The sequence below is a fragment of the Coregonus lavaretus genome (assembly GCF_964263955.1).
Source record: "Coregonus lavaretus genome assembly, chromosome: 36".
NCBI lineage: Eukaryota > Metazoa > Chordata > Actinopteri > Salmoniformes > Salmonidae > Coregonus > Coregonus lavaretus.
Window position 1 is genome coordinate 16,502,452 of NC_140023.1, and position 27,477 is coordinate 16,529,928.

Here is a 27,477-nt window from a genome sequence, read left to right on the forward strand (position 1 = left end):
TTAATGGACTTCCTCTGGAAGGCTCACTCTCACAGCATCTGCCCTTCACTGAGCTGGGCTCAGCCAGCACACAGTGTGACTGCACAGAGAGAGAGGGGGGGAATAGGGGTAGAAGGAGCGAGAGAAAGAAAGAGGGAAAGAGATAGTGAAAAGGGAAGAGAGGGAAGAGGAGAATGGTGTAGAGAGAGGGTGAGAAAAGAGAAGGAGAGAAAGAAAAAAGAGGGATTGAGGGAGAGAGAGACCACAACAGCCTGCAAGGCTCTCACATCCCCCAACAAAACAGGGTCACATCCACACGAGCCTCTGGAGCAGGTTAAACGTCTTAGCCATCTGGGCAATGTCAAACTGTTTGGCTGCCAAACTGTTTGGCTGTCAGCAAACCACAACCCCTCTATGACGTGATCCATTTTCAAAGTCATTAGTACACTACCTCAAGTGAGATATTGAACGTTTGATTCAAACCGGGTGAGGTTGTAAAATAGATATTTCTGTATGACAATTGCCATTTAATGACTTATGTTTGACCCGTATTTTGGGGAACTCTGGAAGAACCTACAGCTCCCAGCTCCTGGTTATGTTATAGCCTTGTAAACTCCAGCTTTCCTCCATCTCACTGTTTTCCCATGAAGCTCAGTCTGGTTTATGAGGAGGTTGGTCAACCCTACAGTAGGTTACCCAGAGGACGATCATAGCCATGGTCTTATGAGGAGAATTTCACCCCTTTGAAAGTTAGTATTGCACTTTAGATGTTCCGAGGTGTTTGAGTTACTGAAATGTGAAGGCATTGAAATACAAACTCTCCCATGTTCCCACTGCACCCTGGTCCAATACCTTTCTGTAGCTGCGACAAACGTTTGCTCATAAGTCCACTGCTTTCAGAGTGTATTGCACCATCTGGTGGCATTCTACAGGAGTGTAACTACATTTACAGCGGCAGAAGGAGAGGGTCTTCCTCTCAACTTCAACTAGCTGTATTTTCATGTATTGAAAAAGAAGTCAAAGGAATTATTTATAATATGTAACTAACTGTTTTGTGTTTCTCTGTTTCATTCTCTTTCCTTCCATAGGGACTGAAGGGAGACCTAGGGCTGAAGGTAAGAGCCTTATTAAATCTCACCCTCTCTCTGTGTGTTGTTGGTTAGATAGGTAGTATGAGCAATGGTGTCTCACAGGCTCAATGTGAATTTCTTGGACAGTCAAAAACACAATGTGGGAGTTCTGGCTGCTTATTGTTTAGCCGACACCTGCTGAAGCACAAATAGACCCCAGAGACCGCACACCACTGACTTTGGTCCGTTAATATATTTTCATGAATGGGCTGAATTATCTCACTAAAAGCCTCGCAGGAGAGGAACCTCCCAGTGAAAACATGTGGTAGTGGGTGTGCAGCTGCCAGCCGGTAGCAGGTTGTTAATATCTAAAGTAAACCGGGAGTCTTTATCTGTAGACATAGACAAACCCTGGGCCGGTTCCTGAGTCTGGTCGAGATATCATCCCAGTTCAAAAAGCCCAAGTGGCGTGGCCTTGTCCTGTGTAATTCCCTCCTGGTTAGTAGGGTGGAATATTCACCTCCCCCTTCAGTCCAGGGACCACCATGACAGGCCTCATAGCCCAAAAGCTTAGATGTTGATGAATGGAATACTTATTTCCCTTGGTACCGTTGGTTGTCTTTTGATTTCCTCTATTTGAAATAGCATGATTGCTTTGCCCATGTCTCCATCCACACTGTAGGGAGATGAGGGGAAGACAGGTCTCATAGGGGAAAGGGGAGAAAAGGTATAATGGAAGCTATATGTGGAGTGTGGCATCTTGAGAAGTTATTTTATCACTGTGGAGTTTGTTATGGCTTGTTTAAGATAATCACCCTAATAGAGTTTGTGCTGTTGAAATTGCAAATGGTCTTTCAATTATCTTAACATTGATGTTTTCTTAAATCAGAAGGCAAATGTTTATTTCAGTCATCACAATATGTGGGCAAATGTGCTCTGAATGATTGATCTTAAACATCATGTCATGCAATCAAAGAAACAGACCAAATGGGGGTGGGAGGAGCCTTCCAGAAGAAATGTGGCTGTTTTGCCCATCGCTGCTGACATGAATGCTTCAACAACAACTGGGCTGCTCTCATCCACCCATTCCCCCTCTGGGATTTGAACACGTGCCCCCCAGGCCTTCTCAGTCCTTTGACTTTGACTCAGTCTCTTATAGACAGTGAGAAGTGGCCTCTATGGGACATTCTCCAGTGACGTGACCGACTGATGTAGCATGGCCATTTGTTTTCTTACCTGTCAGCTCCCTCCCTTGAGTCTCGGACTCACGGCTGACCGTTTCCATGGTGAACATCCCCGCTTCCTCGGCCCGAGACACCCGAAACAGCAGTAGCAGCCGGCGTGTGTTTCCCCCATTAGACTCCACAGATGGAGGAATTGGGAAAGAGAGAGAAAAACACTTCAAGGAAGGGCGCTTTTAGCAGGGACATGGTATCCACAGCAACAGTGGGGTTGTGAGAGGAATGGCTCGAATTGTTTTATACTAAAGAGAAAGTGCTTTTGCAGGCAAACGGTTCAAAGCTGCAATAGATTCACCTTAGGATATTGGGTTTGCCTCTGCCCAGGGGAGCTTTGTTCTATATTTGTACTCACAATGTTGGATCAGGCTTACTGTATTGTACAACCAGATTGTAATAAAAATAACAGGTAAAGGTTTGTGGCATGGGCCATCATCGTTAATGTCCACATGGTGCTGACCACAAGTCTGACCGAGCTATATATCTCCAGACTGAACAATCTCAAGGCCCTCACTCAGCAGGCTACAGTCGCCAGGCTACAGTCGACAAGCTACAGACGCCGGGCTAGACATAGAGGAAGTAGACAGGACAGCCATAGACCTCCTCCTCTGCTCCGCCTTCATAATGGTGAACTAGCTCACCATTACTGTACAGTGGTTCGCCATTAGCCCTGTAATGACGGATGTCTCTCCCCCGGTCTGGAGGGCTGGTTGATTGAGCCTGTTAGACTGTTAGAAAAGCCTGCTTTTAATTTCTCCCTTGGGTCAGAGCTGTGTGGGCACTCCGAGACGCTCCTGTCAGCGAAAGCAGACGACAGAGACCCAGAGACAGTGGATAAGGTGACAGTGGTGCTCAGAACACAGGGGGAAGAGGTGTTAGGGGATGTAGGCTTTGCCAAGCCTAGCGTTTCAGACACAGACTGTCTGTCTGACTGACTGAATGGGGCTCTGCCCTTCCTCTACCCTCACTCTCCCTTGAAATCAGAGAGCCCTAGACCAACACAGCTGGAAAGCACATTAGAACTGAGGGGAAGACAGAAATTAGGCCTTTCTATTCACCTACCTAGTGCTATTATTCCTTTCACTTGCCTCAGATCCACTCTGGCAGTGCTTGTAGCTGCAGTGGCCATTTTTAAGGCCGTCTTACAGTATCTCACACTGTTTTACTGGTGTATCAGAGGGATCATTAGAGCTTATTTTGAACAGATGATGAATCTATTCCCCTGTTACCCTCAGGTCATTTCCTCTGAACTGGAAAGGCCATGTCCGCGTCGTTTCAATGAAGAGATGAGCGTATTGATAAATCAAGCACCAGGCATGTCAGCCGACAGATTACGCCCATGGAGTATCATACACACACACCGGTGTGAAAATAGAACCAGGGGGTGGGGAGTGACGCTGACGGGAAGGGATAGCTAAATAGATGGGAGGAATGGTGTGAGCTGATTGGAGAAGCAGGAGATCAAAGCTTCCTGTTTCTGTGCTGTGTTTGCTGGGGGCCCCTGAGGGCCCTACCATGCGATTAAAGCCGTCACCACTCACCTGCCCTGATCCCACCCTGGCCAGGGGTCTGGACAGGAGGCCCGCCCGGCGCTTTCATCTTCCCAGAAATGGTTGGACACTCTATCCCCACGTGACGATCCCCTGACAGGTTGGTGTGAAAGCGTTCATGGGGCAGCTGGGCAGGCTGTGGCTGCGGGGCTCTGGCTCCAGTACAGTCTGCAGTTTACTGGCGCACCACCCTCCCCCTCCCTCTCTCACCATCCCTCGATGGTGAGCACCAACCACAGCACCTGTCAGAGGCTCCAGCAGAAATGCACTTGCTGTGTGTCGGTCGGTCAGGAGGGGGAGGGTAGGGGTTGCCAAGTTGGGCGATGCCACCTGCCCTTTTGTCAGACCCTTAGGAGTCAGACTGACGCCTTTGCTCCCTCTGCCAGGGACGTTCCACCACTCCTCCCCGTGTCTCTGGTCTTATTTGTTTATGTAATCCGGTGTATTCTTGAGGATCTTGGTCATGGACATTGATCATTTGTTTTCATTACTTTAAAACATGACATGGCAACAAATAAATATGTTTTGGTTGGTTGATGTGCTTCCAATTAGTGTGTTTAATTTGAGCTTCAGTGTGTTTCGTCAACCCTAACACATGCAATACTGTATGTGTTGTCCTGCATCTTGTTTGAGAACATTGTTACTGTAGTTATTGATAATCAATGCGATCTCTTAGGGGGACTTTGGTATGCCAGGAATGCCAGGGAAACAAGGATTGAAGGTAGTCCAACATGTGCAAGTAGCCCCTGACCTTTGACCCTTGTCCTAAACCATACAGTGTATCTGAGATGAAATAATTGGGGCACTCCAGTATCTTCCTCCCTCCAGATTGTTCCTCCCCAGACTCGTTGATCTATAAATGCTTTTGAGAATGCCTTATATATATTACCTGGTACTAAACTGTATGCTTAAAGAACTACCAGCCTTCTTTCCCAGTATTCTGTCTGTTGGACTGTATTGTTGCCTGACAAAGCCTTTCCTAATCCAAATGTTCTCTAAAATACATGTCAAACCAATGATGAATATAGTGCATGGCCTTTTTGGCTCTGAATAATACTCCCAGGTCCAATGGTTGTCCTGCATCTTGATTTAAGAACCATATCTTGACATTGATGATTAGTAATTTGAAATAGGGCATAAATGTCTAAGACATGGCTTTTGAGTCTCAGCAAGCCAAGTAGATACAGTAAAAGCAAGCGAGATAGACAGGCTGTGTCCCAAATGGCACCCTATTCTCTAGATAGTGCACTAGTTTTGACCAGGGCTCTGGTCAAAAGTAGTGCACTTTATAGGAAATAGGGTGCCATTTGGGACACAGCCACAACCTTCCGTAAGTGACTGCTATAAACCCATGTGGGTCCTGTGGTCACAGCTGTGACCGTACATCATCCACCGTACGTCTGCTCGTTAAGCTGGCCAATTGAAGTGGGGAGCAAACACAGAGATGAATTAAATAACTATCATGTGTTCTTTACTATTTATAACAACCAATTTCTAGGGTTAATCGGCTTGCGGTGGACTAGAAGCTCTTGACGAATGACAATCAGCGACAGTTCCATGTCCAAACCCAGACCAGCTATATGCGTGCATAGAATGCACCAACCCCAACATGCCTTTCCAAATATTGATCCCAGTGCATGTTGTACTGAGGGAATTCTGTTCTTCCAAGAAAACTGACAAACACATGGATGTGAACAGGCCCCATGCTGATTCAGACTATTACAAAATTAATGAAAAATGATTGTTTGGAATATGTGGCATGGCTACTGATTTAAAAGAGACAAGCTTTACTGAATACCAACTTTCACTCTTTCTGTCTTCTCTCTTTTCCCCCACCTTTGACCTTTGTGCCATCTTGGCCACCGTAGGGAGAGCCAGGTTTTCCAGGCACTCCTGGAAGAAAGGTAATTTCCTTGGAATGGTGTGGCTAACACAGATTGTAAAAGCCTAAATTTATCCGGGTACTAAAACTCTGTCTTCCTTCTACTGTAAAGGGTCAAGCTGGTACCCCTGGAACACCTGGTATTCCTGGAAAGAGGGGCTACAGGGTATTTGTGCTCTGTGTCTGTCAATCATCAGTGTTCCCATAACAACCAGAGCTCCATCAAGTCAATTATCTATTATCGTCTCATTGTTTGTCTTTGTGACTGACTAGAGTTGCGATTAGTCTTGAGTTGCTTCTATCTCCTCTGTTAGTCTGCCCAATTGGTTTGTGTAGAAGTACTTTGATCTTTGCATTAGCTATGGACTGAAACATCTGGGCCTTTAATGTCTTTCTTGCTATAGCTGCTTGTACTGCAGTGATGCAGCGTCATCATAACATGTTCCAAATGTGTGAAAACATCCTCTGGTTGGAGAATGCCGTGATCTTTGTAGATTTGAGTTTGTGCCTGTGTTGAGGGAATAAGATCTAAAGCTGTGGACAAGGGGCTGTGCTGTTGGATGTTTTCATGTGATTCACTTTGTAATTTAGATCCATATAGATCCGTTGTGTCTTTTGTGAGACTAATCTTCAGTGCTGTACTTTTTAACTCCCATCAATGTAGAGAATGTGTTGTCCTGTACAGTCATTGATGACACTGTCAAAAAATCGAATCAAAGTTTATTGGTCACGTACACAGTTTAGCAGATGTTATAGTGGGTGCAGCGAAATGCTTATGTTACTAACTAGCTCCTAACAATTCAGTAAAATGTCAAACAGGTACACAAATAATCAATTTATAACAACTCTGTCCATGTTCTGTTCTGTGGCAGGGTGACAAGGGTGAACCCAGCGCAGCAGGGACTGGCATCAAAGGAGAACCAGGGACACCAGGACTTCCAGGCCTCTCAGGATTCAAGGTACTATAGCTACCCAAATAGAGGCTGTAGAATAGTAAGAAAAAGCCACCTTGGTTTAATAATATCATGGATGCCCATTAAAATGATGTGTTCTCGTTTCCAGGGTGACAAAGGCGACCAAGGTCTCAAGGTGAGATGAGAACTTTTCATAACCTCAGTTGACATTTTTGCACAACAAGAAATGTATGATCACCAAACATTATCCTCTAATTTGCTACAGTAACGTTCGATCCCATCCTTTTAGTGTTGAACACTGCATTGAGGTTAATATTTGGAAGGAAAGAGGCTAACTGTCATACCTTTCCTCATCCTCCAGGGGGAAGAAGGATCTGATGGCCCAGCTGGACCAAGAGTAAGTGCAGGCTCTGTCATAACACATTCATTAATGTCAATAGGAGATTTGGGAGATTTTCTCAAATAAATTATTATGCATTTTTTATCCTTAACTTTATAGGGTCCTCCAGGTGCAGCAGGGGAGCCAGGAAAATCAGAAATCCTCAACAATGAAAATGTATGTCACCAATTATTTACTGCCTTATGTAAAGTGTTTGATTCATGAAGTACTATAAATTGTAACAGGACTTCTAACATTGTGTTTTTTCTCCTTAGGATATTCGGAATGTACCTTTGATGGTGAGTAGAGGTCTCTAAAGTCTGTTAATGATGCTTTAGAAATGTATAGGCCTTCTTTATGCAGGTCGTTGTAACAAAAAGACAGCTATGTCATCCGACAGACCATTTAAAGGCTTACTCTATTTTGCCACTGTAATTGCAATACAATGTTTGCTAACATGAATACAGTACTAGACATACAGCATATGTTTTCAATAAGTAATTCTGATCTCTCTTTATCGACCCAGGGCCCACCTGGACTACCTGGCCCTCCAGGGGTCCCCGGAACACCAGGAACAAAGGGTGAAGTTGGACTTCCAGGCCCTTCAGGTCTTGATGGAGAAAAGGTTAGAGCGCCCTCCTATTGTCTATTCTTCAGTAGAAATGTGCATTGTTAAGCTGTCATGTATGATAAAACACAGCATCAACAACAACATGGCGATGGCAATAATGATACAATTAAAGACAACAGCGGCAATGATGTCTAATTTGTGTGTCAGGGTCCTCGGGGGAAGCCTGGAGAGGCAGGTCCTGTTGGCCCAGCCGGCCCTGAAGGTCCCAGAGGGGAAGGGGGCCTGATGGGTTTCTCAGGACCCAAAGGAGACAAGGGGGACATGGGCCCGTCTGGATCACCTGTGAGTAACTGGGGAACCACAGATCCACACCACTACACACACTCCCACACCAAAGCCAGAAACCTACAGTAGCACTATTCATAACCAGAGGAAAGGGACTGGAGCTAGCTCTTTGTACCACCCTCGTATTATCTAATTAGAGACCTTCTATAGGCTACAGTAATATATATATACATACATACAGTTGAAGTCAGAAGTTTACATACACTTAGGTTGGAGTCATTAAAACTCGTTTTTCAACCACACCACAAATTACTTGTTAACAAACTATAGTTTTGGCAAGTCGGTTAGGACATCTACTTTGTGCATGACACAATTAATTTTTCCAACAATTGTTTACAGACAGATTATTTCACTTATAATTCACTGTATCACAATTCCAGTGGGTCAGAAGTTTACATACACTAAGTTGACTGTGCCTTTAAACAGCTTGGAACATTCCAGAAAATGATGTCATGGCTTTAGAAGCTTCTGATAGGCTAATTGACATCATTTGAGTCAATTGGAGGTGTACCTGTGGATGTATTTCAAGACCTACCTTCAAACTCAGTGCCTCTTTGCTTGACATTTTCTGCAAGACCTCAGAAAAAAAATTTGTAGACCTCCACAAGTTTGGTTCATCCTAGTATGCAGGTATAAACACCATGGGACCACGCAGCCATCATACCGCTCAGGAAGGAGACACGTCCTGTCTCCTAGAGATGAACGTACTTTGGTGCAAAAAGTGCAAATCAATCCCAGAACAACAGTAAAGGACCTTGTGAAGATGCTGGAGGAAACAGGTACAAAAGTATCTATATCCACAGTAAAACGAGTCCTATATTTGACATAACCTGAAAGGCCGCTCAGCAAGGAAGAAGCCACTGCTCCAAAACCGCCATAAAAAAGCCAGACTACAGTTTGCAACTGCACATGGGGACAAAGATTGTACTTTTTGGAGAAATGTCCTCTGGTCTGATGAAACAAAAATAGAACTGTTTGGCCATAATGACCATCGTTATGTTTGGAGGAAAAAGGGGGTTGCTTGCATGCCGAAGAACACCATCCCAACCGTGAAGCACGGGGTAGGCAGCATCATGCTGTGGGGGTGCTTTACTGCAGGAGGGACTGGTGCACTTCACAAAATAGATGGCATCATGAGGAAGGAAAATTATGTGGATATATTGAAGCAACATCTCAAGACATCAGTCAGGAAGTTAAAGCTTGGTCGCAAATGTGTCTTCCAAATGGACAATGACCCCAAGCATACTTCCAAAGTTGTGGCAAAATGGCTTAAGGACAACAAAGTTAAGGTATTGGAGGGGCCATCACAAAGCCCTGACCTCAATCCTATAGAAAATGTGTGGGCAGAACTGAAAAAGAGTGTGCGATCAAGGAGGCCTACAAACCTGACTCTGTTACACCAGCTCTGTCAGGAGGAATGGGCCAAAATTCACCCAACTTATATATATATATATATATATATATATATATAGTGGGCTACACTCATCAGACCATGTAGCCAAAACCCACCCCAAATACTGCACCATACTGCAGGGTCTAGGAGACTATATTTTGCTTCACCATTCTTTTATGATTATTTGTGTTAATTATATTAACATACTATATGTGTGTGTTTATTAACCATTAAATAACTGCTTGCGAGAAATTGTGTGATTGTCTTGCATCGTCTGAGTGTGTAGACACTGAGTAAGAATGGGCAGCATTGCGTCCCTCATTATGGGCAGTTTCATGCCCTTACAGCCAGAATCTGGAGGTAACCAAACAAAACTCAAAAACTGTATGCAATATATTTGGCAACGGTTTTGGCACATTCAAGATTAATGTTAAGTTTTAACATCTGACAGAAAATTTTAAATAATCTATTTTGTATTAATTGACACTCTAATATGGAAATGAACCAAAACTAATTCCTGATTTGAACACACTGACAATATTTCACTATTTCCCCTTTCCTTGTTCTGTAGGGTTTAGATGGCCCTACTGCTGAAAAGGGGGTTTCTGGGCCCCCTGGCCCCATTGGATTACCAGGCGCAATGGTACGCAATGGTGCCCCTCAGACTGCATCTGACCATACAGTATGCAGTGTCTGACCTGGCATTGGGGAGCAGTGAAATACTGTTCACAATACTATTCATCTGTACAATGTTGATTGGGTGTACAGTAGTGTTTTATTCATGCTAGCCATGATGTGAGTAGCCTATGTTAACCTTGTATTCATGTGACTTGATGCTTCAGGGTCAGAAGGGCGAGTCTGGAGATAAGGGAGGAAGGTCAGACATGGTAAGGGCTCCCCTTCACTGTGTATCTCATGTGTTTTTAATTACCCAGGCGTGTTTGAGTGAACTTGAGAGGGGTCAGATTCAGAGGACGTGATGTTAGAGTGAACCCACTAATGAGGAAGTGTATGCATTAATGTCTTTAGGTCTATGGGCCTCCAGGGCCTCCAGGGCCCCAAGGACCAGTTGGCCCCGCGGTGAGTACACTACAGTTTGCATGCTATTAGGTAATATAAGCCCTCAGAAATATCTATAAAACCTACTGATAATATGTCATATTTACATGAAGTGATTGACAGGAATTGTTTATTTTACCCCTCAGGGACCTGAGGGACTGGGAGGGCCAAAGGTAAGAGTTGATTGTGGTAGCTTCTGTTATGTCTTACTGTACCTCCAGAATCCTTTGATACTGTAGTGTTCAGTACTCTCTCAAATCAGTGGTTTTAGTAAATTAGTGTAATGCCTATGTAGTAAACGTGAATCATGTATTTTCTGTGCCTCTTTTAGGGGGAGCCAGGCATAGGCATACGGGGAGAGAAGGGAGCATCTGGTTCGAAGGGCGATAAAGGGGACAGGGGCCATCTTGGACTTCCTGTAAGTACACCAATTCTACCATCCCTTTGACCATTTTACCATTATAAGTTGTATTTCGACTCCTGGAAACCAAAATAGAGTGGGCGTACTGTTTGTTCAGGCTTTTGTGTCTTAGAACCAGGCAGCATGACTGTTCTGATGTTGTCATGTCGCTTTATAACTAGGCCTAACCAAGGATGGTTTGATGGCTCAATAGTTGCATTAATGTTTTCAAAGTGCATGGATGGATGGTTGCTGCAATCCAATACATAAGGGCAATAAAAATCACTAATATGAAAACTAAAAAATGTAATCTACAATACACATTACCATTGTCATATTTTTCAGATAACTCAGTAATGATAATTATGTGATAGAAAGAGTTAATGATAATTTTCTTCATTATGCCAACTTTTGTTTAGTTTTCTGATAATCTCTCTGAAATTCTGTAAAATGTAGTCTCTTTTAGTTCTATTTTTAGTTGCATGTTAAGGAATACGTTTGATATGTATCACTGGGGGGTCTCTTCCTTACTTCTGGTTTACTTCTTGGGAGTCAAAGGTCATTGTTGATATTCAGTACATGTTCTAGTCACATCATCAATGGCACAGTAACTCCTTTTATATGGAAATGATGAGGGATATTATGTATATGCTAATCAATGTTGATACAAGACATGCTATTTTAAAATCATCATAGACACTCATATCTTCACACTTCTCTGCACTCAAATTCAAACTGCTTTCTATATGGGCATCAACCATAGAAAGAAGTTGAACCATGCTTATGTTTCTGAAAAACACTATTTTATCTAAGGTCAGGACTTAATTATTTGATAGTGATAATCAACTGCACCTATAAAAGGAGTTACTGACGGTAACTGTTTCTCACGTCATCACAACACAATCACCCTTCATCAACAACTGGATGTGTTTTTGAGTCACACAAATCACTGCTTCACTCACTCACTCACTCACCCCCTACCCTCTCCCCCCTCCACACGTCCTCCACCCCTTCTCCCACCACCTCCCTTCCATCTCTCCATCTCTGCTCTCTAACTGTTTACACGCTGTCCAGGGGGCTCATGGTTTAGACGGCAGGCCTGGTCCAGTGGTGAGTGGCGCAAGTCCTGTACCCACCCAACACACATTCCTCCCCTACCCCACCTCCTCCTCTATTGTGCTCCCCCCATGGCTTGCTTGCATGTCTGTCTGCGCTGGTGTCTTGTCTGTCTGCCTGCTTGCCTTTCCTCCATGCTTGTCCTGTCTGTCCTGTCTTGTAGTCTGTCTGGTTGTCTGCAGAGAGAGCAGTTCTGTTTTTAGTAATTTTTTTGAGGATTGCTCTGGCATAGGGATGATGTTCACATGACTGTGTCCCATGTCTGTCTGGCATTGGAACGTGTTAGGGTACTAAAATGGGCCCTTTGATGCTTCTGCTCTTAGTGTGTATATGCTTTAAAGTAGTAAAGGGAAATAAATACTCCCCCTTGTACATAACAGCCTGAATCCTAACTTGAGATTTGCATGGGTAACCCAGACTTTTGCGTAAATCATGTGTTGACGTCAATGGAAGATTTATAAGGACAATTGAGTTACGCATTCAGATCTCAAGATTCAGCCTACTTGCATAAAGTCATGACAAACTGTTTGAGTGTCAGAGTCCATGCCATTGCAAATCTTCAAAACATACCATTGTAATTCTCCTATGATCGTATGCAAGCAGTGTAAAGCTTTGAACTGGCATTGTGATGTCATACCAGGAGAGCATGCTGGGATGCTCATGCTGCATGTTGATATGTATACAGGACAGTATGGCAGTATGGCTCCGTCATGCAATATGCTGTACATGCTGTACTATCTGCCTGAGATGCAAGGTCCTCCTGTCGAATCCTGACTTCCACAGGGAGAAAGAGCTGCAGCTGACCTCTTTTACTCATCATTAATGTTTTTCTCCTTTTTTGTTACTGTTCATTGTTTACCTCAACAAGCTTGGTGTAACAAGCACAGTGGGGTAACCTAGAGAACACCACTACCTAATCAATCAATAGGTTATTATTTAATAATAATTAACATAAACAGAATTGGGTAACTCCTCTTTTGGCACGTAAGTGCTCCAGAAAGCTTGTTGATCTATTAATGATGGAAATGCAATAATCTCTTTCCTTTTAATATCCTCCCATTGTAATGTCTGCATTCACTGATTGTCGTCTTGTCCTTAAACTTAAAGGGTCTGATAGGGCCAGTTGGTGTGGCAGGGCCAGCAGGACTGAAGGGAGATAGAGTGAGTACTTACATCACACACACACACACACACACACACTAAAGTAGCACATACACATCACATAAGAGCTATCAGTCAAAACAGAGCTTATTTATCTATTTGAGATTAATTATTTATTTGTTATTTTTCTATCAATTCAGGGTTACAAGGGAGATTCCGGAGTCCCAGGACCAATTGGGCCTCAAGGCATCCCTGTAAGTAGTTTGTCCAATTACCTAAGTTTCAATAACATCAAATGAATACAGTATTGCATTTACAGCATTTCATTTCTCGATATCTGAAATACAATCAACGTTGAACGAGGAATTTGGAACATAGCATCATTAGTACTTTAAACAATCTCTTAATTAAGTCTGAGGAATAATAATAAATAATATGCCATTTAGCAGACGCTTTTATCCAAAGCAACTTACAGTCACGTGCACATACATCTTTACGTATGGGTGGTCCCGGGAATCGAACCCACTACCCTGGCGTTACAAGCGCCATGCTCTACCAATTGAGCTACAGAGGACCACAGGAAATTGATAGATCAAATTGATTGACAGCACAAAGCTATTACCAACTCAGTGGCCTTGTGGTTAACGTGTCTGGCCTGAGATTGGAGGGTTGGGAGTTCGATCCCTGTCCGAGTCATACCAAGCACTGTAAAAATGGGATCCGATGTGTCACTAAGGAAATAGATTGGGGGTAAGGCCCTGCGATAGTGTTCTGTCCGGGGGTGTACTTGTACATCAAGCTTCCTCACGCGAGGAGATAGGCTCCTGCAAGGCTACTTACTTCACTTACAAAGCTATTACTCAAGGTAATGTCTCTGATTGCTTGCACAGGAAATCATATTGTGTTTAATTTCCTCTTCTCAGGGTTTAATAGGACCACAAGGATTCAAAGGGAACCGGGTAAGATAACAGCTGATAATTATGTGCTTGTAATGCTCTCTTGGAGTACGTGCTTCTAACCAGAGGACAATACCTCTGATAAACTATGGGATTTAAAATTGCTGCTGAACCTCCATGCTCCTACTCCACTCAACACTAGATATACTCCCAACCAAAATGAGCGAAGGTATTCTTCATTGAAAAGTACTAATCTGAAAGACTATAGTCATTTTTCATTTGTCTTTTTGGTTATTCAAGATCCATAATAGAATGTAGTCCCCTGTAGCTCAGTTGGTAGAGCATGGCGCTTGCAACGCCAGGGTTGTGGGTTCATTTCCCACGGGGGGCCAATATGACAAATGTATGCACTGGATAAGAGCGTCTGCTAAATGACTAAAATGTAAAATAATAGTTAATCATCAATCAATCATTTGGAAGCCCATTGGGATGTCATGTTTATTAAGCTTAAAAGCATGGTGGGCCTGTATTAGGTGATATGAGCAGGCCCATGGTGGATTCAAAGGCTCTCTTAAGTAGGCAAATCTGAATCAAAATGTTATTTAAATATCAATAACCTCATCTTCTGAATATCCTATGTGAAAAATGTGTGAAAAATAGCCTATGATGAGTCGTATAGTGAAAGTGACCTTCAATGGTGTTTTTAGTGATGTTTGAAAAAATTATATTCATACAGTTAGGGAAAAAAGTATTTGATCCCCTGCTGATTTTGTACGTTTGCCCACTGACAAAGACATGATCAGTCTATAATTTTAATGGTAGGTTTATTTGAACAGTGAGAGACAGAATAACAACAAAAAAATACAGAAAAACGCATGTCAAAAATGTTATTAATTGATTTGCATTTTAATGAGGGAAATAAGTATTTGACCCCTCTGCAAAACATGACTTAGTTCTTGGTGGCAAAACCCTTGTTGGCAATCACAGAGGTCAGACGTTTCTTGTAGTTGGCCACCAGGTTTGCACACATCTCAGGAGGGATTTTGTCCCACTCCTCTTTGCAGAACTTCTCCAAGTCATTAAGGTTTCGAGGCTGACGTTTGGCAACTCAAACCTTCAGCTCCCTCCACAGATTTTCTATGGGATTAAGGTCTGGAGACTGGCTAGGCCACTCCAGGACCTTAATGTGCTTCTTCTTGAGCCACTCCTTTGTTGCCATGGCCATGTGTTTTGGGTCATTGTCATGCTGGAATACCCATCCACGACCCATTTTCAATGCCCTGGCTGAGGGAAGGAGGTTCTCAACCAAGATTTGACGGTACATGGCCCCGTCCATCGTCCCTTTGATGCGGTGAAGTTGTCCTGTCCCCTTAGCAGAAAAACACCCCCAAAGCATAATGTTTCCACCTCCATGTTTGACGGTGGGGATGGTGTTCTTGGGGTCATAGGCAGCATTCCTCCTCCTCCAAACACGGCGAGTTGAGTTGATGCCAAAGAGCTCGATTTTGGTCTCATCTGACCACAACACTTTCACCCAGTTCTCCTCTGAATCATTTAGATGTTCATTGGCAAACTTCAGACGGGCATGTATATGTGCTTTCTTGAGCAGGGGGACCTTGCGGGCGCTGCAGGATTTCAGTCCTTCACGGTGTAGTGTGTTACCAATTGTTTTCTTGGTGACTATGGTCCCAGCTGCCTTGAGATCATTGACAATATTCTCCCGTGTAGTTCTGGGCTGATTCCTCACCGTTCTCATGATCATTGCAACTCCACAAGGTGAGATCTTGCATGGAGCCCCAGGCCGAGGGAGATTGACAGTTATTTTGTGTTTCTTCCATTTGCGAATAATCGCACCAACTGTTGTCAACTTCTCACCAAGCTGCTTGGCGATGGTCTTGTAGCCCATTCCAGCCTTGTGTAGGTCTACGATCTTGTCCCTGACATCCTTGGAGAGCTCTTTGGTCTTGGCCATAGTGGAGAGTTTGGAATCTGATTGATTGATTGCGTCTGTGGACAGGTGTCTTTTATACAGGTAACAAACTGAGATTAGGAGCACTCCCTTTAAGGGTGTGCTCCTAATCTCAGCTCGTTACCTGTATAAAAGACACCTGGGAGCCAGAAATCTTTCTGATTGAGAGGGGGTCAAATACTTATTTCCCTCATTAAAATGCAAATCAATTTATAACATTTTTGACATGCGTTTTTCTGGATATTTTTGTTGTTATTCTGTCTCTCAATGTTCAAATAAACCTACCATTAAAATTATAGACTGATCATTTCTTTGTCAGTGGGCAAACGTACAAAATCAGCAGGTGATCAAATACTTTTTTCCCTCACTGTATATCCTTTGCCTTTCTGAGGCGAATGTATTTGTTTTGCAGTGGCCTTTTTACCTCAGAGTTCAATTCATCTTGTTAAAATATGCAAATATGACTGAGGTAGTATAAATTAAGACAGGGGATCAAAAGAGATTGAAGATGTTTGTACTTGATAATGAGAGGACTGGAACATGTGAATGGACACATCAAAGACCTTAGAAAATTACATGCTGTTTACTTTGAAGACAAGTCAAAAATTTGTCCTCTTTTACATTGTCCGACCTAGATTTACCTTGTACTGTCGTATCTGAACATTTTGTTCTTAAAGTAATCACAGAATGCTACACTCTCATTTTGTAAAATAGCCACTGCAAAAAAAAAAAAATGTATCTGCACTTTAATTATACCAATGTATTAAATAATATTTGGTTAATATACACATGTCCCCCCTTCCCCTTGGAGAATGTTTGTTTCCTTCCTATTAACATGACTTAATATTCTGACTCCCACCTTAAAAGTCACGACATGTCATTGACCCTCTCAGCACTTCCAACTGGGCTCATGTCAGCAGGAAATATCTGACATTGACAGTTATGGCTACTTCCTATCTGTGGATCAAATGTATTTGCTGCTCAATTGGGGTGTAAAGAAGGGGAAAAGAGATTGATATTATGAGGTATTTTGCTATACCAGTTGGAGGTGCTGTGGCCGGCTGTGGGATCGTGGTGCTGTTTTTACTCTTGTCCTGTCTTCCTTTGTTTCCGCAGGTCTTCCTATCCCCTTTTCCTCCCCTCCACCCTGCTCTGTTTCCCGTGGCTCTTTTTACCGGGTCGTGTTGCCCTCTCTCTCCCTCTCACACACCCTGGCAACCTGCTCCTCCTGCATTCTAATGTCGTAGTCCCGGGTTAATCTTCTTCCTCCTCCTTCTACTCCTCCTCCTCTTACCACTTACCTTCCCTGCAAGCCTGCCTGTAATTTCCTTTCCCTTGACTGACAGGTAATGTTCTCACAACGTTGCCACAACGTTAGCCAATGTTGATGGTTTTCAGGCAACGTTGAGGCAACGTTGTGAGAGCATTATATGTTAGCCAGGGTTTATTATCCTTCCAATTCCAATTCCTTCTTGATAAACTCGTCCAACCCCTAATCCAACCCCTTCAAAGGCCTTGATCTTGGTGAGCGAATGTTTGAATAATAATGTGGTCAGGTTTTATCCATATATAATATCTATAATAGTTTACAAGGTTCGCTTTGGTTGGAAATATGATACAATAAGTACTAGCCTCCTTTATTTGATCTGTTCCCAGTAGACAACTAGGTTAATGAATTCTGAATTTATTGTAAATCACACATTCTCATGGAGGCACGATCCAATAGATCCACCTAATATAGGCTGTAGGTGCATTATGTAACAATTCCACGTGTAGCCCTTCACGTCCATTATATAACTGCAACTTCAGCAGTAAAGGAATGCCATTTCTTGAGAGTAAAAATATTAGCTTTTGAAGTACTGTAAGTGGCTTGTTTACTTGTTGCCAGCTAGTAGCCTGTCCAGCCACCTTCAGTGTACACAAACAAACAGTGTATTTTTCCGCTGTTTCACAATTGAAATAGTCTTTTTTGGATTTGGATAAGGGAAAATAGTAGAACTACCGGTATGAACTATTCGGTATTTCTATGCCATATTTTGCACAATGCTTGGTAGAATGCAATTATTAATGCAATTGTGTATTGTTGGACAACTGGACATAATCAATGTTGTCTTTACTCAAAGGATGGCTTGTGGTCAAGTTCTTTGCCAGGCCTTGAGTACAATATCTGCAATGAAACTCGCAATAGATGACAGTGCACCACAGAGAGCTCAGCAAATTTGGTAATAGCCTGCTTTATAAATATGATATGACAATTAAGATATTGTTGTGGTACTGTATGGCTCATGAATGTTATGTTGTGTTAGGGCTAGTGATACCCTTATAATATGCTATAGTTGATGAACCAATGAAATGTTTCCATCCCTGCAACAAGTCTGTGAGTATTACCTTAGGCACTAAAGGAACCCGCTCACCAATAGCATTGGCCTGTATCGCTACTCCCTAACTCCCTCCACTTACTTTCCCCACCACTAAATTCTTAAACTTCAGTACTCTTCTTCGTAAGCCCAAAAAAGCACATCATCCTTACTTTTATGGTCTTTCAATATCTGTAAAATGTCTAAATTACTTAGGTAAGAATTCAAGCTTCATGATTTCAAAAAGCAAACATATTTGCTTACCGTGTGGGCGAGCCAGCCAGGAGGAACTAAAAGCCTGTCTCTTGTAATGCACTGTTGTTTGCAGGGAGAGAGGGGCAAGAAAGGCAACAGGGGAACCAAAGGGGATAAGGGGGACCAAGGAGCACCCGGATTAGATGCCCCCTGTCCGTTGGTATGTCCTGCGTTCAATGTGCAGCCAGGAGGCAAAAGGAAGGAGCGACCCTCAGAATATCACATCACCTGCACTGACAACCAGGAGTCTCTGGATTCTGATCCTGACTTCCTTTTGCCTCTTAACCGACTCTAATAGACCCTGAAGTGGTTTTGGTCCAAGCGTCCTCTACAGTATTAGTCCAGAGATACAAACTGCAGTAGTGATAATGATTTGGTATTCATTGAATGACTGGATGATTATTAGTTAATTATTAGAATAATCACCCCAGGATCAGGGACCATGAACCATCTAAGGCGGTTTTCTTTTCAGGGTTAAGACTAACAGAAACATGGCCCACTTACTCCAGTGAGTCTGTTCCTGTCAGTCCCAGGCCGCCTGCATGTTTAGGTGTGTCTGTAGCTACAGGCTTCGGTCTGCTAACGGAGCGGCAGCAGGTCCTCTCATCGGCCAGCAGGGGGTACTGCTGCTAAAGGAGGGGCAATGTGCAGATGTTTACAAGGTTGATTTCACGAACAGGGTTTCCGAGGCTTTAAAGGAGAAAAGGGTGAACCAGGCCTACCTGGCCTGGACGGGCTGGATGCCCCTTGTCCTGTGGTATGCTTCCGCTCTCCCTTCCCTATCCAGCATGCTTTGGCTTCCCTAACCACCCCCTAACAATTCCATTCATTTTCTTATTCACTTTAGGCATAAGTAACAGGCAATATAACAGGGCTGCCTGAGCATAACATTGAACTAACACAATAGTACAGTTAGTTATGTAAAAATATTTTTACAAATAAAGTCTGTTTTACGGGTTCTTGACCAATTCTGCTATTTTGAGGTTTTGCACTGATCTTAACTTTTTTGGTACATAATGTTTCCGCCATCGTTTCCTATGACCGAAAAAAGCTTCTGGACATCAGAACAGCGATCACTAACCTCGATTTGGATGAAGATTTCTCCTTCAACGAGTCGGCAGCGCAGGACATACTGCTTACCCCAGACCAGGCCCTAATCCCCGACACTCGGAAGAGAAAGAGACTGCGATATAGAGGCCGACGTGCGGGCACCCTGATGAAGCTACGACGGAGAGTAAATAAACCCCCTCTACCCTCTGTTCTATTGGAAAATGTCACTGGAGAACAAACTGGACGAGCTCCATTCGAGTATACTATCAACGAGACCTGAAGAATTGTAATATTCTATGTTTCTGGGAAATTTGGCAAGAACATGGATAATACACATCTAGCTGGTTTTTCTATGCATCGGCAGGACAGAACAGCCATGTTGGGTAAGATCAAGGGGGGTAGTGTGTGTCTCTTTGTTAACAACAGCTGGTGCGTGATCTCTAATATTAAGGAAATCTCGAGATTCTGCTCGCCTGAGTTAGAATACCTCATGATAAGCTGGAGACCTTACTATTTACCAAGATAGTTTTAATCTATATTTTCCATAGCTGTCTATTTACCACCACAAACCGATGCTGGCACTAAGACTGCACTCACCCAGCTGTATAGGGCCATAAGAAAACAAGAAAATGCTCATCCAGAGGCGGCGCTCCTAGTGGCCGGTGATTTTAATGCAGGAAAACTTAAATCTGTTTTACCTCATTTCAACCAGCATGTCACCTGTGCAACTACATGGCGAAAAAAACTCTAGATCACCTTTACTCCACACTCAGAGACGCATACAAAGCTCTCCCTCACCCTCCATTTGGCAAATCTGACCATAACTCAATCCTCCTGATTCCTGCTTACAAGCAAAAACTCAAACAGGAAGTACCATTGATGCGCTAAACATGGAAGTGGTCAGATTAAGCAGATGCTAACCTACAAGACTGTTTCTCTAGCACAGACTGGAATACGTTCCGGGATTCATCCAATGGCATTGAGTTTACCACATCAGTCACCGGCTTCATTAATAAGTGCATCGACGACATCATCCCCACAGTGAACGTATGAACATATCCCAACCAGAAGCCATGGATTATAGGCAACATCCGCACTGAGCTAAAGGCTAGAGCTGCCGCTTTCAAGGTGCGGGACACTAACCCGGACGCTTATAAGAAATCCCACTACGCCCTCTGACGAACCATCAATACAGGACTAAGATCAAATCCTACTACACAGGCTGTTACTCGTCGAATGTGGCAAGGCTTGCAAACTATCACGGATTACAAAGGGAAACCTAGCCGCGAGCTGCCCAGTGACGCAAGCCTACAAGACGAGCGATCATTTTTCTTCACTGACATTTTCAACCTCTTCCTGACCCAGTCTCTGTTCACTCACGACTGCGTGGCCGTGCACTACTCCAACACCATCATTAAGTTTGCCGACGACATGACGGTGGTAGGCCTGATCACCGATGACGATGAGACAGCCTATAGGGACGAGGTCGGAGACCTGGCAGTGTGGTGCCAGGACAACAACCTCTCCCTCAACATCAGCAAGACAAAGGAGCTGATTGTGGACTACAGGAAACGGAGAGCCGAGCACGCCCCATTTCACATTGACGGAGCTGTAGTGGAGTGGGTTGAGAGCTTCAAGTTCCTCGGTGTTCACATCACTAAGAATCTATTATGATCCAAACAAACCGACACAGTCATGAAGAGGGCACGACAACACCTCTTCCCCCTCAGGAGGCTGAAAATAGTTGGCATGGGCCCTCAGATCAGCTAAAGGTTATACGGCTGCACCATTGAGAGCATCTTGACTGGCTGCATCACTGCTTGGTATGGCAACTGCTTGGCATCCGACCGCAAAGCGCTACAGAGGGTAGTACGTACGGCCCAGTACATCACTGGGGCCAAGTTCCCTGCCATCCAGGACCTCTATACCAGGCGGTGTCAGAGGAAGGCCCTAAAAATTGTCAAAGACTCCAGCCACATCATAGACTGTTCTCTCTCCTACCGCAAGGCAAGCGGTACCGATGCACCAAGTCTGGAACCAACCCTGGTAGGACCCTGTACAGCTTCTACCCCCAAGCCATAAGACTGCTAAATAGTTAATTAAATAGTTAGCCAAATAGCTACGAGGGATATCTGCATTGACCCTTTTTGCATTAACTTTTTTTGACTCATCACATATGCATACAAAGCTAGCCACGTCGCGGAGACTATCACCTTGATCCCGGATAAGCTAAACACCTTCTTCGCTTGCTTCGAGGAAAACACAGTTCCGCCGCCGACTGTGAGCTCGCGTTCTCCGTGGCCGACGTGAGCAAGACATTTAAGCATGTTAACCCTCGCAAGGCTGCCTGCCCAGACGGCATCCCAAGCCGTGTCCTCAGAGCATGTTCAGACCAGCTGGCTGTAGTGTTTACGGACATATTAAATCTCTCCCTATCCCAGTCTGTTGTCCCCACTTGCTTCAAGATGTCCACCATTGTTCCTGTACCCAAGAAAACAAAAGTAACTGAACTAAATGACTATCACAACAGTGAATGTCAGGAAACAGCAGAGAGAGCACGCCCCCATCCACATTGATGGGGAGAAGGGGAGAGGGTGAAAAGCTCTCAAGTTCCTCGGCGTGCACTTCACTGACAACCTGAAATGGTCTATCCACACAGAAAGTGTGGTGAAGAAGTCGCACCAGCACCTCTTCAACCTCAGGAGGCTGAAGAAATTCGTCTTGGCCCCTAAGACCCTCACAAACTTCTACAGATGCACTGCTGAGAGCATCCTGTCGGGCTGTATTACTGCGTGGTACAGCAATTGCAACGTCCACAACCGCAGGGCACTCCAGAAGGTGGTACAGTCAGCCCAATGCATCACCAGGGGCACACTGCTTGCCCTCCAGGACATCTACAGCACCCGGTGTCACAGGAAGGCCAAAAAGATGGACCTCAGTCACCTGAACCACGGCCTGTTCACCACGCTACCATCTAGAAGGCGGAAACAGTACAGGTGCATCAAAACTGGGACAGAGAAACTGAAAAACAGCTTCTATCTTCAGGCCATTAAACTGTTTAAATAGTCACCACTAGCCGGCCTCCACCCAGTACCCTGCCCTAATCTTAGTCAATGTTACTAGCCAGCTACCACCCGGTACTCTACCCTGCACCTTAGAGACTGCTGCCCTATGTACATAGTCATTGAACACTGGTCACTTTAATCATGTTTACACACTGTTTTACCCACTTCATATGTATATACTGTATTGTAGTCAAGGCTCATCCTATATAACTATTGCTGTACACACATTTTCTATTCATATACTGTCCATACTGTCTATACCACCATCATATACAGTGGGGGAAAAAAAGTATTTAGTCAGCCACCAATTGTGCAAGTTCTCCCACTTAAAAAGATGAGAGAGGCCTGTAATTTTCATCAGAGGTACACGTCAACTATGTAGGATTTTTAATGAATTTATTAGCAAATTATGGTGGAAAATAAGTATTTGGTCACCTACAAACAAGCAAGATTTCTGTCTCTCACAGAACTGTAACTTCTTCTTTAAGAGGCTCCTCTGTCCTCCACTCGTTACCTGTATTAATGGCACCTGTTTAAACTTGTTATCAGTATAAAAGACACCTGTCCACAACCTCAAACAGTCACACTCCAAACTCCACTATGGCCAAGACCAAAGAGCTGTCAAAGGACACCAGAAACAAAATTGTAGACCTGCACCAGGCTGGGAAGACTGAATCTGCAATAGGTAAGCAGCTTGGTTTGAAGAAATCAACTGTGGGAGCAATTATTAGGAAATGGAAGACAGACAAGACCACTGATAATCTCCCTCGATCTGGGGCTCCACGCAAGATCTCACCCCGTGGGGTCAAAATGATCACAAGAACGGTGAGCAAAAATCCCAGAACCACACAGGGGGACCTAGTGAATGACCTGCAGAGAGCTGGGACCAAAGTAACAAAGCCTACCATCAGTAACACACTATGCCGCCAGGGACTCAAATCCTGCAGTGCCAGACGTGTCACCCTGCTTAAACCAGTACATGTCCAGGCCCGTCTGAAGTTTGCTAGAGTGCATTTGGATGATCCAGAAGAGGATTGGGAGAATGTCATATGGTCAGATGAAACCAAAATAGAACTTTTTGGTAAAAACTCAACTCGTCGTGTTTGGAGGAAAAAGAATGCTGAGTTGCATCCAAAGAACACCATACCTACTGTGAAGCATGGGGGTGGAAACATCATGCTTTGGGGCTGTTTTTCTGCAAAGGGACCAGGACGACTGATCCGTGTAAAGGAAAGAATGAATGGGGCCATGTATCGTGAGATTTTGAGTGAAAACCTCCTTCCATCAGCAAGGGCATTGAAGATGAAACGTGGCTGGGTCTTTCAGCATGACAATGATCCCAAACACACCGCCCGGGCAACGAAGGAGTGGCTTCGTAAGAAGCATTTCAAGGTCCTGGAGTGGCCTAGCCAGTCTCCAGATCTCAACCCCATAGAAAATCTTTGGAGGGAGTTGAAAGTCTGTGTTGCCCAGCGACAGCCCCAAAACATCACTGCTCTAGAGGAGATCTGCATGGAGGAATGGGCCAAAATACCAGCAACAGTGTGTGAAAACCTTGTGAAGACTTCCAGAAAACGTTTGACCTGTGTCAATGCCAACAAAGGGTATATAACAAAGTATTGAGAAACATTTGTTATTGACCAAATACTTATTTTCCACCATAATTTGCAAATAAATTCATTAAAAATCCTACAATGTGATTTTCTGGATATTTTTTTTCTCATTTTGTCTGTCATAGTTGACATGTACCTATGATGAAAATTACAGGTCTCTCTCATCTTTTTAAGTGGGAGAACTTGCACAATTGGTGGCTGTCACGCCCTGGCTCTAGGGACTCTTTTATGTTGAGCCAGGGTGTGTAGTGTCTATGTTTTGTGTTATATGTTTCAGTTTCTAGTTCATGTGTTTCTATGTTGGCCGGGGTGGTTCTCAATCAGAGGCAACGTGAATCAGCTGTTGCTTGTTGTCTCTGATTGGGAACCATACTTAGGCAGCCGTTTGGGCAGTTGTGTTTGTGGGATCTTGTTCCGTGTATGGTTTGTGTATGTACCCAAGGACTTCACGTATCGTTTTGTTGTTTTTGTTCGTGTGGTGAATATTTAATAAAAGTATGTTCGCATTCCACGCTGCGCCTTGGCCCGTTTCTTCAAATGACGATCGTGACAGTGGCTGACTAAATACTTTTTTTCCCCACTGTATATTTATATTCCGGACTCTGACATTACTCGTTCTGATATTTTTTAATTGCTTTCTTTAAATGTTTTGGATTTCTGTGTATTGTTTTGTATTGTTAGGTATTACTGCACTGTTGGAACTAGAAACATAAGCATTTCGCTGCACCTGCAATAACATCTGCAAAATATGTGTACGCGACCAATAAAATAAAATGTATTTTGATTTGCTGCTACTGTTTACTATCTGTCACTTTATTCCTAGTTATATGTAAATATCTACCTCAATTACCTCGCACCCTGCACATCGACTCGGTACTGGTACACCTTGTATATAGCCAAGTTATCGTTAATCATTATTTTTTTTATTTTTTTTCAATTATTATTATTGCTTTTATTATTACGTGTTTTACTTTTCTATTATTTCTCTATTTTCTTTCTTTCTGCATTGTTGGGAAGGGCCCGTAATTAAGCATTTCACTGTTAGTCCATACCTGTTGTTTACAAAGCATGTGACAAATATTTGATTTGATTTGAGAAGAGCAATGCATTTATTAAGTAGCATGGGCACACTTGAAGCTCTTGATCAAGCTATTTTTTTTCAAAGACTCTTCAAAGTTAATAGCCTTACTTTTCTTATTTGTATCCCTGTCTCCTTCACTACCACTCTTATGGCACCTTTTTCCCCACCTTATCCTTTACCATTTTGGACAACAGAACTGCATTGGTAAAAAAAACAGGGCCTCCTCATTGATTTTAGTTGAACCCTGTTTTGTTTGTGATTTTTTTAAATATATACATTACCAGTCAAAAGTTTGGACACACCTACTAATTCAAGGGTTTTTCTTTATTTTTACTATTTCTTACATTGTAGAATAATAGTGAAGACATAAAAGCTATGAAATAACACATATGAAATCATGTAGTAACCAAAAAAGTGTTAAACAAATCAAAATATATTTTATATTTGAGATTCTTCAAATAGCCACCCTTTGCCTTGATAACAGCTTTGCACACTCTTGGCATTCTCTCAACCAGCTTCATGAGGTAGTCACCTGGAATGCATTTCAATTAACAGGTGTGCCTTCTTAAAAGTTAACTTGTGGAATTTATGCGTTAATGCGTTTGAGCCAATCAGTTGTGTTGTGACAAGGTAGGGGAGTATACAGAAGATAACCCTATTTGGTAAAAGACCATGTCCATATTATGTCAAGAACAGCTCAAATAAGCAAAGAGAAACGACAGTCCATTATCACTTTAAGAAATGAAGGTCAGTCAATCCGGATAATTTCAAGAACTTGGAAAGTTTCTTCAAGTGTGCAGTCGCGAAAACCATCAAGCGCTACTATGAAACTGGCTCTCATGAGGACGGCCACAGGAATGGAAGACCCAGAGTTAACTCTGCTGCAGAGGATAAGTTCATTAGAGTTACCAGCCTCAGAAATTGCAGCCCAAATAAATGCTTCACAGAGTTCAAGTCACAGACACATCTCAACATCAACTGTTCAGAGGGGACTGTGTGAATCAGGCCTTCATGGTTGAATTGCTGCAAAGAAACCACTACTAAAGGACACCAATAAGAAGAAGAGACCTGATTGGGCCAAGAAACACGAGCAATGGACATTAGACCAGTGGAAATGTGTCCTTTGGTCTGGAGTCCAAATTGTCTGTGATTTATTTCACACTGTGAATTCAAGGCACACTTAACCAGCATGGCTACCACAGCATTCTGCAGCGATACGCCATCCCATATGGTTTGGGCTTAGTGGGACTATCATCTGTTTTTCAACAGGACAATGACCCAACACACATCCAGGCGGTGTAAGGGCTGTTTGACCAAGAAGGAGAGTGATGGAGTGCTGCATCAGATGACCTGGCCTCCACAATCCCCCAACCTCAACCCAATTGAGATGGTTTGGGATGAGTCGGACGGCAGAGTGAAGGAAAAGCAAGTGAAGGAAAAACAAGTGCTCAGCATATGTGCGAACTCTCATTCCAGGTGAAGCTGGTTGAGAGAATGCCAAGAGTGTGCAAAGCTGTCATCAAGGCAAAGGGTGGCTATCTCAAATATAAAATATATTTTGACTTGTTTAACACTTTTTTGGTTACTACATGATTCCGTATGTGTTATTTCATAGTTGTGATGTCTTCACTATTATTCTACAATGTAGAAAATAGTTTTAAAAAATAAGAAAAACCCTTGAATGAGTAGGTGTATCCAAACTTTTGACTGGTACTGTATATATATATATATATAGTATTTTTTTTTATGAAAAGGGGAATGGAAGGTTTGATTCATTCATAGAAGTTGCCAGATGAAAGAAAATAACAGCCCAGTGGCTATGTTTAAACCCTATGACTATGGAGTCATATTTTCACAAATACACATCTACTACTGTACCACTAGTTGCTTGGCTGGTTGTTGATGCTTTTTAACACAATATGCATAGTACATTGCATAAATATTATACACACACAATAGTATTATCCTGACCAAAGCAATTTTATTCAACAGTAAATTGCATTGTGTTTTGCATGGTTATACTATACAGTATGTCACATTCTACAGTTTTAGCAGTTTGAGTAACACTTTATATTAAGTTACTTATACAGTGCCTTGCAAAAGTATTCATCCCCCTTGGCGTTTTTTCCTGTTTTGTTGCATTACAATCTGTAATTTAAATGGATTCTTATTTGGATTTCATGTAATGGACATA

General features: G+C 43.1%; 1 protein-coding gene across 1 annotated transcript in view; it reads left to right on the forward strand.

Annotated features, from left to right (window-relative positions):
• The window catches only part of col13a1 (collagen, type XIII, alpha 1), a 121,349-nt gene that overhangs the window by 86,757 nt on the left and 7,115 nt on the right, over positions 1–27,477 (forward strand). The window contains exons 20-36 of the mRNA XM_084153539.1: positions 1,068–1,094; positions 6,592–6,678; positions 6,782–6,808; positions 6,995–7,030; positions 7,133–7,189; positions 7,288–7,311; positions 7,539–7,637; positions 7,791–7,925; positions 9,893–9,964; positions 10,164–10,208; positions 10,351–10,401; positions 10,527–10,553; positions 10,712–10,798; positions 13,004–13,057; positions 13,198–13,251; positions 13,921–13,956; positions 18,548–18,634. Of these exons, the coding sequence (XP_084009665.1) occupies positions 1,068–1,094; positions 6,592–6,678; positions 6,782–6,808; positions 6,995–7,030; positions 7,133–7,189; positions 7,288–7,311; positions 7,539–7,637; positions 7,791–7,925; positions 9,893–9,964; positions 10,164–10,208; positions 10,351–10,401; positions 10,527–10,553; positions 10,712–10,798; positions 13,004–13,057; positions 13,198–13,251; positions 13,921–13,956; positions 18,548–18,634 (1,005 nt within the window). The remainder of the gene's footprint in view (positions 1–1,067; positions 1,095–6,591; positions 6,679–6,781; positions 6,809–6,994; positions 7,031–7,132; positions 7,190–7,287; positions 7,312–7,538; positions 7,638–7,790; positions 7,926–9,892; positions 9,965–10,163; positions 10,209–10,350; positions 10,402–10,526; positions 10,554–10,711; positions 10,799–13,003; positions 13,058–13,197; positions 13,252–13,920; positions 13,957–18,547; positions 18,635–27,477) is intronic.